The sequence below is a fragment of the Ambystoma mexicanum genome, chromosome 2q (genome assembly GCF_040938575.1).
Source record: "Ambystoma mexicanum isolate Mex_15411 chromosome 2q, UKY_AmexF1_1, whole genome shotgun sequence".
NCBI lineage: Eukaryota > Metazoa > Chordata > Amphibia > Caudata > Ambystomatidae > Ambystoma > Ambystoma mexicanum.
Window position 1 is genome coordinate 1366958404 of NC_090924.1, and position 12171 is coordinate 1366970574.

The 12171-nt window shown below is 44.0% G+C and overlaps 1 protein-coding gene across 3 annotated transcripts in view; it reads left to right on the top strand.

The window, feature by feature from the left end:
- LOC138570174 (anaphase-promoting complex subunit 13) overlaps positions 1–11586 on the top strand; it is a 56879-nt gene extending 45293 nt beyond the window's left edge. For 2 of the 3 annotated variants that reach the window (XM_069648848.1, XM_069648846.1), the window contains one exon: positions 5653–11586. In XM_069648848.1, coding sequence (XP_069504949.1) covers positions 5680–5904 — 225 coding nt within the window. In that variant the 5' untranslated portion in view covers positions 5653–5679 and the 3' untranslated portion in view covers positions 5905–11586. The remainder of the gene's footprint in view (positions 1–5652) is intronic. The other variant, XM_069648847.1, reaches the window with a different exon arrangement.
- Positions 11587–12171: the final 585 nt, after the last annotated feature.

The following is a 12171-nucleotide window of genomic DNA, read 5'->3' on the forward strand; positions in this document are numbered from 1 at the left end:
TTTCGGGCCGCCCTGCTTGGGGAATTTTTGTATGTAACTCATTGGGTCGTTTAAGTTACTGAATGGTTGAGGAAGTTGCTGCAACAGTTTGTGTTTTGCAGCGGTCTCTTGTGTTTGGATCCAATCGTAGTTTTTACATTTTTTGATTACTCTTGATGATTTTGTAATAAAGTCGTCTTCGGAGCAGGCCACTGACTCCATTAAGGCCCTGTTGGCCATTTTCCAATCCGATAACATTTTCACTTTGTCTGCTTGTATTTCTTTGTTTAGCAATCCATAGAGTTCTTTTCCTTCCTCTGTGATGCATTTTCGGTATAGCCGCAAACCATTAATCTTTACTGTTGCCAAAAGTGATAGGAGGCTGAGTTCCCGCCGTATGACTGCCATTGAAGTTGATTGTGGGAGGGACAAACCCGCTTTCCGAAATTGCCCTTCTAGTTTTGTCCAGAGTTTCTTTGGTATTAGAGGCATAGCCTCTGCTCCGTAGGTGAATGACGGGACAACTTTTTTCGTAAAGAATTCGATAACGGGGATGGTGGAGAATTTCCCAAATTTCCTGTCAACCGCCTTGCCCTGTGCTGTCAGCATTTTTATTTTATTTTCAAAGTTTTGTTGCATCGAGGATTCCTTACTCGTGCTGTCCATTATCACACCCAGGTATTTGTATTCAGTTACTTTTTCAATTTCTGTGTCCTGTAGGAACCATCTGAATGTTTCATGTCTTTTTTTCTTGGATCCTCCCTCTAAAATCATGATTTTGGTTTTGTCTTTGTTTATTTTCAGGTTGTTTTCGAGGTATAGTGAATTAAGTTTGTTAACTGTCTCTGGAGGCCAATTTGGGTTTGATCACACAAGATAACGTCATCTGCGTACAAAAGGCGACTGATTTTGACGGATCCCAGAGATGGTGAAAAGAAAGGGAGAGATCTTCATTTTCTCCAAAGTCGCCTATGTATGCTAGAAACAGTGCTGGGGCCAGTGGGCAGCCTTGGAGGTTATTCATTGTTGATTTTTGAGGGCGGGTGTCTTCCCCTCGCTACTTGTGTAATGGCTGCAATCAGTGGCGCAATGTCATTGAGCTAATCGGGCTCCAGCCCCCCTGCTCAATCCAGCTCAATCCACCCAACCCTCCCCGAAATGTGAGTTGAGGGGCGGGGCTTCCACACTTTCATTTTGATACGCAGAGTGAGTAGGGAATCTTTTCCTGAAACGTGCAGCGTTAAAGGATTCCATCACCTTTCTGCTTATCAAAACGCCAGTGCGCACATCAGCCCCCTCTGCACGCCTTTGAAAGAACACATAACATTGTTATATGTTGACTCTCATCCGGGGGGAGGGGGGAGTGGACTGCTGATGTGAGCACTTGCTTTTTGTTAAGCAGAGAGGGGAGGGAAACATTTTCTGAAACGGGCTGTTTTAAAGTTTTGCTGTGTTCGTGCAGAAAAATGTATTTGCACAAATGCAGCAAAACCTTAAAGCTGCTATTTTCAGGAAAGGCTTACCTCACCGCTCTGCCTAACGAAAATCACACATCAGCCCTCTCCCAGTGCTTTAAGTGGGCCAGGGCAAGGCTCCGGCAGTCTCCAAAAAGTGGGGCTGGCGCCCTGGCGGGACACATTATCCTGCCATGGCCATAGCCGTGACGGAGATGCGCCCGCCATTTTAAAGTCAGGCAGCAGTGGGACTGACAGAAGTGCCAGCCAGCCAGAGCATCACTGAAACTGGAAGTTGCAGTTTCAGCAACGCTGTGCCTGGCTTGCACGTCTGTCAGTCACTGTAATTTCCTCTTGTGACCTCTTGACCCCTCGCGTGAGGGGTCACGAGGAATTTATGGTCCCTTTATAAAAGATGGCTTGAATTGTGTAAGTTTCAAGCCATCTTTTATAAACATAGAAACACAAGTGTGCATACCTTACAATGGTTTGTGCACTTTTCAAGCCACCTTTTATAAACATAGAAATATTTAACATATTTCTATGTTTATAAAAGGTGGCTTGAAAAGTGCACAAACCATTGTAAGGTATGCATACAAATATATAAATACTTATATACATTTATATATTTGTTTGCACACCTTACTATGGTTTGTGCACTTTTCAGGGCAGACCCAGCATGGAATCCACGCCTCCAAATGAGGACACCCCCCTCAGTTTCTTACCCCACTTTAAAATACTGCCCCCTCCCCACGGATGCGAGCCAACACATAACCTATGTGCTCTTTCACATCCGAGGGGAGGGGGCTGATGTGCGCACTTGCGTTTTTGTTAAGCAGAGGTAAGGGAAGCATTGTTGCATGTTAGCTCATTATGTGTGTATGCATGTGTGCATGTATTATGTAAGGTGTGTGATGGAGTGCATGATGAATGGGGGGGACTGGGTGCACGTGTGAAATGAGCAAGTGTAAGGGGAGTGGGGGAGCGAGTGAATGGTATGTTTAAAGGAGTGAGTGAATGTGTGTGTGCGCTTATGTGTAATGCTGGGCCAGGAGATGATTTTGGCAGGTAGAGGGTAGGAGTTGGGGGAGCGTTGGGGTGGATGAGAGAGGGAAGGGTGGTGGCACACTGTACTACCGTCTGGTCCCTGGTGGTCGCTTTTGTTTAAAGGGTGAGGCCTGTATCAAAGCAATTAAATGTGCATGTTATCTTTAAATCCAATCAGTTGGTTATTCCCACTGGCATATTGCGCTTACTTGGGCCCCACACCAAACAACTGTTGGGATTGAATAGAGGGGGTAGAATTGAATAGAGCCTCCAAGTTTGCTCCACCCAGTTTCCGAAGTAGCCCCTCCCATTACCAGTTACCCCTCCCCCTCGACATTTAGGTTTCGTTGCGCCCCTGGCTGCAATCTTGTGGCAGGAAAAATATATATCTAATGCACACCTAAATCTTAATGTAAACAGAAACATTCTAAACACAATGTAACACAATTTGGGTGCAAGGGAGGTATCACAACCTTGATACGAAGTTGATAACTAATATATGACAATAGTGCCCAATGTATGGACTCTTCCGTCCCCTGCACCGCATGAGGCTGAATAAACAGCTCACAATTATTCAATTGAATTCTTTTTCTGACAAACCACTTTCCTGAAGAGATAAAATGTCTTGCTCTTTGCTTTTCAAGGACCCTTCTTCAGGAACTGAACTGTAAATGTAAACCTAAAAAGTGCTAGCGTGACTATGACTACCCTTACAGTGGGAAGGTCTGTGTTTAATAGATCAAACACAACCTTGTAATTACACTGATCCATACGACAAGGTAAAACTGTGTGATCTGTTACTAAGCATAGACCAAGATTTTGTTTGCTTTGTTATTGCTAGAATTTTATAGGATGGTAGCTTTTTCTGCACTTTATTTGTACTGTGTATGTGTGATGATATGCGCGTATCTGTTGATCCACTTGGGATTATCTATGTTTTTTTTTCTTTTCTTTGATTGAATAAAAGGTTTTTAATTTTGCAAGTTAGTTCTATAGTTCGATGTTAGTTTGTCACTTTATAATTTTAGGAACTTAGACTAGCGATTTTTGAGCCCCCACCGCTTTATTTGTCCATACCTTACCTGACCCCACTTTATTGATAGTCTCTCCCCACACTCCCACTTCAGTCATGTGACACTCTCTTTAACTCTGTGTAAGTCTGTATCTTTTTCTCTGAGCCTGGCCTTTAGGGCATGCTCAGCTGAAACATATCAGTGATTCCAAGTGTGATATATTTGCATTTTGAAGGCCGAACACAAGCCCGATTTTATTTCGGCCAATTTTGTGGGGCCTTCAAAATGCTGAAATATCACATTCTGAACACCCCCAGATTCCGGAAACGTGATCTTCAACCACCACCCCCTCACCGGTGCTGGTGGGATTTCTAGGAAATCGGTGGAGGGGGCACAGGGGGTTCACACCCAAATACCTCCTTTCATCCACTGCTGTCTCTATTCCCAGCCCAACACATCCCCCCCCTCATCCTCCACTACTTACACAGACACACAAACACACTTTTACCCGCACCCACGCTCCCCCTGGCGTATGATATACAGCATTTATAACGCACCTGTACACAAGTGTTACTAGGCGCTAAAGTGTTTCTTACCCACCACAAACATTCCCCCACCTCTCCCACACATACACACAAAAAAAAAGACCTGCAATTTCTGCAACTTCCATCTCCCGGTCGTGCCCGTCAGCCCCTGCGCGCACTCCTACAGATTGATTTAGAAAGACCTCTCAGAGCAGTCTTTCTAAATCGGCCATTTTTAAATTCGTTATATAAAAAATACATTTTCACCTAATACCTTACTATTAAGTCATAAACTTTAAATTTGATTCTGTCAGCCTAATGCAACCATCTCTCAGAGATGCTCATCAATCAAAGATTGATTGTGTCCTGTTTTGACACCAGTATTCTTTATGTACAAATGGTGGCAGGCTTTGGGAACTCGCAATTGTTGCAGGCAATGCACGGGGAAATGTTATTTGCCAAAGAGAACACACTTTGATTAAGCAGTGAACCTGGGACTCTTTCACATACACCTCCAGTTTGTTGTTATGCATTAGTTTAAGAAAATGTGAATAGCCATATAAAATGTGACTTTTTGTGTGTGTCAAACTAGCAGACTTCATGGATGTAAATTAAGCTTAAAAAATTGGAATTTTAGTATTGCACGCTTTCATTATCTAAGACATTTGGTAGGAAATGGTGATGTGTGTGGGTGTATTAGTCTCCAATGTTTATCACAATTCCAATTACTAAACGTTTACATAATTCAGAAGTCACTACTAACAACAAAGAAAAGTGTTTGGAAAGCAATTGCCCAGGCTTTCCAAATCAATCCGTTCTCCATATGAAAACTCTCAATGGACCCTATAGATAACAGGTACAGCCCAATTCGCGGACTGCTGTTCCGCGCCTGAGTTGCTGGCAGCGCTGCTGTTGAATGTTTGCCTCTTTTCCTTTTACAGGGTGAGCCCTGAAGGAGACATTGTGGACATGCGGGTGTTGGTGGGGGAGGGAGCAAGCACAGCTTTCAACAGCAAAGGCTGCAGGAGCGGAGTCTTTTATTGTGGTCCAGTTGAATGAAATGCTTTCATTTTTATCTCGCCATGTAGTTGAGTACCGGTAGTATTATCTTGTTGGCTTTGAGAAGCAGGCTCGGGCTGCCGAATAGGGCAACAGGCCCATGGCCGAACCAAAAACACAAAATGCTGGGGTAGGCTCGGTTTTTTTTTTTGGTCACTTTCTTGGCCAATGTGGGTTAGTTTGATGAGTTACTTCTATATGCTGCTAATAGTTTTGACCAGTGTTGTTGAATAAATACCCTTTAAAATGCACACTTTGCATCACATTTTATCAAAAAACTCCCCCTTGGGTACTATTCAGTGTCACAAAATGAATGAATTGCCATTTGCAACTATGGGCTACTTTTTCATTGGTGCCCAAGACAATGTTATGGCCCAGTCCGACCCTGTTGAGAAGTCCAGGTACTACTTTTCTTAAAAATAAGAAGTGCAGGTACTGAGGACCGGGTAGGACTGGTGGTAATCAAGGCGGGTGAGGGGCCACGAGGGCATGTTCTAAAATGATGCAGGAGTCATCATTATGTATGTAGATTCTAAAAGGCCAATGTTCCATCCAATGTTATTCTGTCGTTGTTAGTACAGCTCCTGACTCCGTGGTGCCGCAATGGACAGCGAGGTGCTGAGAGATGGCAGGATCGTGGACCTGATTGACGATGCTTGGCGGGAGGACAAGCTTCCCTACGAGGATGTGGCCATTCCCGTGAATGAGCTCCCCGAACCAGAGCAAGACAGCGATGGCACCACAGAATCCGTGAAGGAACAGGAAACCAAGTGGACAGATTTAGCCTTGCAGTATCTGCATGAAAATGTTCCCCCCATGGGCAACTAAGGAAGGCCTACTTGCACATCGTAAAAGCGGCATTCGCAGCTGTTGCAACCTATGTTAAGAGCAATGCCGAATGGGTGAACACGATGAAACATGTCTGATAAAATGTTAACATGCAAAAGGCTTATTTTCCGTTGTTTTCTCAATGTCTCGTACTGAAACAGCATTTATCGTTACTCCTTTTAACCACTGGTACTGCCATCCACCTATTTAAGTCAAGCTTGTGTAACATAGTGGCATCCTTTGATTATGTTAGCATGATTACTACTAAGTCCCGACCCTCCCACAACTCCCCAGCCCACCTGAGAGATTGACGTGAATTAAATTCTTTTGAAAAATGCCTCCACCAACCATGCTTACTATTATTTGAGAATTTGTAGAGCGCATACTAAGGCCCAAGGGCGTCTAGGCGCTGGGCGTCTTAAGTTCCATGGAGATACTTATCTCATGGGTTTTTTTGATACATACCAAAGTATTACCCACTGGTGCCCTTCTTTCAATGACAAAGACCTTTTCCACTCTACAATACATACCCCAGGCCCTAACTTATGAAAGGCCTTACTCTCGCCCCCACGTCCATTGCCTCCTCCTGAGACCTCAGAAGCTTGAAGAGTGGTCTAGAGAACGTCGCATCAAGTTATTGCTTTCAAAAACCAAACAAAGAAGTTGAATGGGAAGAGTTCATCTTTAAAGTTCAACACAGGAACATATATGCACATTGTCTGCAATATGCATTTATACAATTACTAATCGGTGCTCTACAAACTATTTCGACTCATGGAACACTTGAGGAGACCTTAATACTAACCTCCCCCTTTCTGCCTCCCCCTCTGTGTCTCTTCTCTGTATCCCTCCTCTCTCTGTCTCTGCCCTTCTCTGTCGCCCCCATTCGTCTCCCACTGGCCCCCTACTCTGTCTCGTATTCTATCTCTATCGGTTTCTCTCCTGTGGCCAGCATTTGGTTCAGGGGTATGTCATTAACCGCAGTGGTGGTGTTCAGATACATCCAGGCATGTGGCGAGAGGACAGGAATTGGGGCTCTCTTAACTTCAACCTTCCCTCTCTGCGGAAGGACTGGCACTGGCTTCCACTTTGGTAGGCCTCCCACCCCAGGCTGAGCGGGGTTCCCATCCACTCATGACAAGGTCAGTCTACTGACACTGTCACATGAGGCTTTGTATTTTAGAGTCAGCCGGGGGCGCCTTTTCGATTCATTGCATGTGCTTTGTTTGCTGAGAAGCCTATTTACTTGACTCCATGGCTTGGTTTGTTCTTTGCAGATTAAGGGGTTTAAACCTGATGAATGAATTTCACACTTTTGGTACCTGCTTGCTTCTCGTTTCCATGGGTATTTCGTTTTGGTGTTTCTATTGGTGTTGAAGGACCACTGGAATATTTTCTATGAGCAAGCCCTGCTGCAGAATGCGAGAGAGCCCTTGGGGAAAAGGGGGTGGCGAGTATGAGGGAGGGGAGTGGAGGCTGTTTTCAAATGTGCTGTTCTGATCGAGTGAGGGGGTGGTGATATTTGTGTGGAAGTGCGATGTCGGACTGTGTTTTCATTTGCCACTGATCAGAGCTGGGTGTAGCTCTTCCCTTGTAACCCCAGAACCAGGAGTTGGGGGTTCCATTTAAAGCACAGTGTGTCCCTGCTGAATACTGGAGTTGTGGGGAGGTGATTATCTTAAAGCCTGATTGGGGAGGTCCTGACTGGGAATGTCCTGAACCAGACACCTTGTACCAAGGTGTAGGGAAAAGTGCTCACTTGCCTGGCAGGACAAATGACTATTCTGGAATCTTTGCACAGTATCTATCATTGGAATAATTACAATAGAGGGACTTGTAAAGGAAGAGTGGCCTTGTATCCCTCATTATCCTCAACCAGACTGCACATCACATACCAAACAGGCATCTCTGGTTTTTTATGTTTTATTGGTTTAAAAACAAAATCAAGAATAAACAAATATTACATGATATTGTTAAAAATACAAGCTTTAACATTTACAACTTCATCATCAGCCTCCTTTCAAATCACATTCAAAATCTAAAAAGGCAGAGAACCCTTTCCATTTTCTATTAATACAAATTCCAACATTTTCATTGTAGCAATTACCAGTCCAGTTTGCTCCCCCATCAACACCCATTTCCACCACTCCATAGGACTCTGGATCGTCCCCTCTTCATTTACCCTTTCAAAAAGAAGTTTCTCACTTGGACCAATAATTGACAAGCCGTTATCAAGTGCATTGGGCATTCCGCCATTTCTGGAAGCTTGCAGAATCTACAACAAGGATTTAAGACCCCCGGGATCTTCCTCTGCCACTGCACATCCCTAGTATCTAAGATATTTAGGCGACAGCGGAGTAGGAGATCACAAATCTCTGGGGAGGGGAATTTCTGCAGGTAAATAGGGAGCACATTCATACCCTTCCCTTTCTCAATGATTAGGCATCCCGATTTATTTTTCCCACAGCACTCTTTAGCATGAATCCAGTCCCAAGCCTGGAGCCTCTACTTCACCTTACCACGATTTGACATTAAGTCCCCAATCTCTTTTTAAACTCCCTTTTAGTGTTTTCTCAACTTCCAATTTCCCGCAACCCAAATATTTATCACAGACCTCATGGCCACCTTCCAATACTTCAAACGGGTGGCCAATAGGTTTTTCAGTGCATTTGCGGTAAAGAGCCATCGTCTTCCATATCACCATGGACTCAAGAGACTGCAATTTCAATTCCAGCTTTATTGCACAGGTTGGCAAGCTATTTGGGAGCCTCAGAACTTTCCGCCAGAACAAACCCTCCAGCTTGTCCCACACAGAGAAGGACAGATGAAGGATTGCTTCTGCGCCATAAGTTAATATTTGAGCCACCTTTTGCTTATAAAACATAAATTATCAGTGTAAGTGTGAATTTTCCGTATTCCTTTTGAAAACTTCGTCCCTGATTTATCAAAATTGATAGCCTCGATCGCAAATACAAGTAATGATCAAGTTCACTTCTCTTATTAACTGTCAATCCAAGATATATGATGGTCTCTAAAATCTCTTAGGGGATCCCTTCAACTCTCCAAGTGAACCGTTCATGCTTTTTTCTATAACTTTTGCTTTTTTGGCATTGATCTTCATGCTATTTTGACTCAGAAAGGACTTAAAAGCACTTAGTCTCCTCAGCAAACCGATCTGCGTCTGATCTAAAAAAAGACTAGATGGTCTGCAAAGAGGACCCACAATACGGCCCTCCCATTGATCTTAGGTGGGAAAGCCTTTACTAGTTCTTATGACTCTGTCAGATCTGCAATATGGAGACAAAATAGAAGTGGCGCCAGCGCACACCCCTGCTTTAGTCCCCGGAAAGTATTTATTTTTTCTGATAAGATCCCCTTATTTGACAGCCTGATCCTGATGGAGGTATCAGTATATAGGGCTTCCATCGCTCCCACTAGATCAGTGGGGCATCGCCATTTCCGCAATTTGGCCCATAATCTCCCCCTGATGACACCATCAAAGGCCTGTTCGAGGTCCATAAAGACAAGATATAATGTATTTCCTGAGTCCAACGCCCTTTCTTTCAATAAGTTCAAGATGAAGAGGTTGAGGGACGTGCCCACCCACTTCACAAATCCCGTTTGTCGGGGGTCTAAGATACCCCTTTTCCCTGCCCAGGCCTTGAGATCCCGCAACAGAACTGTTGCAAATATCTTCACTTTGGAGCCGAGCAAAGATTTCGGATGATAATTGCAAAGGTCCGCCCGGCCCCCTTTTTTAAATATGGGGACTATATTAGCCTCCCCCCAGGACGAAGGAATTTTCCTGTTTTCCATGATCTGCGAAAACATGACGACAAGCAATTTGGCCCATTGTTCTCTATTGTTTTTCAGTTTCGGATTTGACAGGTCATTCGGCCCTGCCGCCAGAGAGGAGCTCAAATTGCCTATCATGATGTCTGCGTCATGTTCATCGAATACAAAGTTCCACCTCATAGTAGAATGTTTGGGATCTGCCTCCTCCCTCCATTTCGGATCTGCAAAAAGGGAGGAATAATGTTTGACCCAATCTCTTTCAGAGACTATGTTCAGTAAACTCGCTTCTTTAAACACGCCCCCGTTATTGATTAGCTCCCAAATATCTTTAGACTTTTTTGCACAGAGTGCCTTTAAGACATATTCAGCATCATTTTGTGATCTGACAGCCCTGCAGCTCTTACACCAATTTTTAAACCTCCGTCGGATTTTTCTTTTTCTTATTCGCTCACATTTGGCAGAGAAGGGGTCCCTTCCAATTATTCTTACCTTCCCATCAATCTTCTCTTATTCACCAATTCAACCTCATATACATGCTTTTGTTTCCAATCCCTACTCACTTTTACATTACTTTTCCTTTTGAAATCCTTTAAGATCCCCAGATATTCAATTTTATTTGGGTTTTCCTGGATTTGCGTAGTGTACAGGCATGTTACCTTCTTTATTTCGTGATCTTTTAACCTTAATCTGTTTCCCCCCCAACCTAAGGTCCCCTCTTCCATTTTTACAACCGGGCCAATGGCCCCCCCATCCTGTTATATGGATGGCCAAAATATCACGGTCATTCAATCTTTGGGGTTTAATCGAGAAGTGTTCTACCATTCCTCGTAGATGTTTAGAAACAAAACAGTAGTCTAAGCACGACTCCCCTTTCCCTGATCTCCAGGTGGGGTTTCCCGGTATATCCCCCTCTGTTTGACCATTTAGAAGGTACATCCCTCTCATCACGATATTACCCATCCATTCTTGCTCATGTTCATTCTGCTTGCCCTCTTTGATCACAAAGTTATATGGTTACCTTCTCACCTGTGACCAAGTCTAGCATACTCCTTCCTCATCCATCCCTGAAATGTCTCTGCCACGCAGGGTAGCTAGCTAACCAGGGCTAGAATGCCAGAGATGTGAGCTTCCTTCGATCCCTTACATATATGATATGTCAGCGTTCCTGCTCTGACCAAAACAAGTCATTTACGAGGAGCTGGTCACTTATTTGCTAGCAGGATGCTGTAGTGGAAAGGAAGGTGCATGCTCGCGGGTGCATTAGCCTGCTGAGCTAACCATATTACATATTAGGTCCTTAGATAGCTGCATTAACAGCTAGGACTAATAGTTTATTCGAAGTATGTGCTAAATGCTGAAACAGATCTTTATAAATGCATTAGTAATGTGTTAGTAGCGCTTACATTAGTAGCATAAGGAGCTACATTGAATGTGCAGGCCTCAAAGGGGTGGAAGGTTACCTTGTGCATAGTAAGGCAGGAAAGAGGCCAATTTCAGTAGCTAATAGAGACCTGTATTTGAGTGTTTGAAGCGTTATAGCACCGTCACGCTGACTGACAGCACAAGAGTACAAATGTACATGCACCCATGACTCAGGGGGGATTCTTCCATGAACTGCTCTGTGCCCGGAATGTGATGTTGCCTCTGCGGCTCCTTGAAGCGCTGGCATCTAAGAGCAGATTGAAGGATATGAGGGAAGCCACCTGGTTGATGGGTGGTAGTTCGTTTAAGATGACCAGGGTCCTCCAGTGCTGATTAGATCAAGGAACGTGAGTCTGTTCTAATTATTTGTGATTTCTCTAACTTGCAATTCCATTATGTCCAAATTGCTGCTACATGTACTGTTCTCTTATATTGTGCTTTATGTCTAATAAATGCTAAATCTATGCTGTGTTGTCTCTCCAACATTGTGTTCATGGCTGCCGCACTGAGTTGAACCTATATGGTGGGGGGGTTATAGGGTGTATTATTTGCAAAAACGGCTGGTCCCCGGGGTCCAAATACCCTTTTTACTACAGTAGTGTACTTATCTTTGATGGTTACTCTATTTAGAGAATGGTATTTCAGGCAAGGTCTTAGTTCTTTCGTGTCTTTTTTGGGCAAAAAGAAAAGAGAGGCTCCAGCAGGTGATTTGGTTTCTCTAAGTAGACCGTTGGTAAATTCATGTCAAGGTATTGTTTAAGGGCTCTCTTTTCAGAAAGGGGTTAAGTCAATGACACGATCGTCACTGTGATGGGGTGGCAGTGCACCGACAGTAGATTCTTGGACTATACCTTTGAATCCATGATATTCATGTTGTACATTGCTCAGATCCACAGAACAGACTGTAGAACTGGGGGGGTGCACAGGTAGATATGGCAGAAGGTTTGTGTTCCTGAACAGGATGGAGAGATTCACGAGTTCAAACGTCAGAATCAAGATGTAAGGTAGTCTGGGGATGATGGTTTTCCGCCCATTGATTATCCATAAATA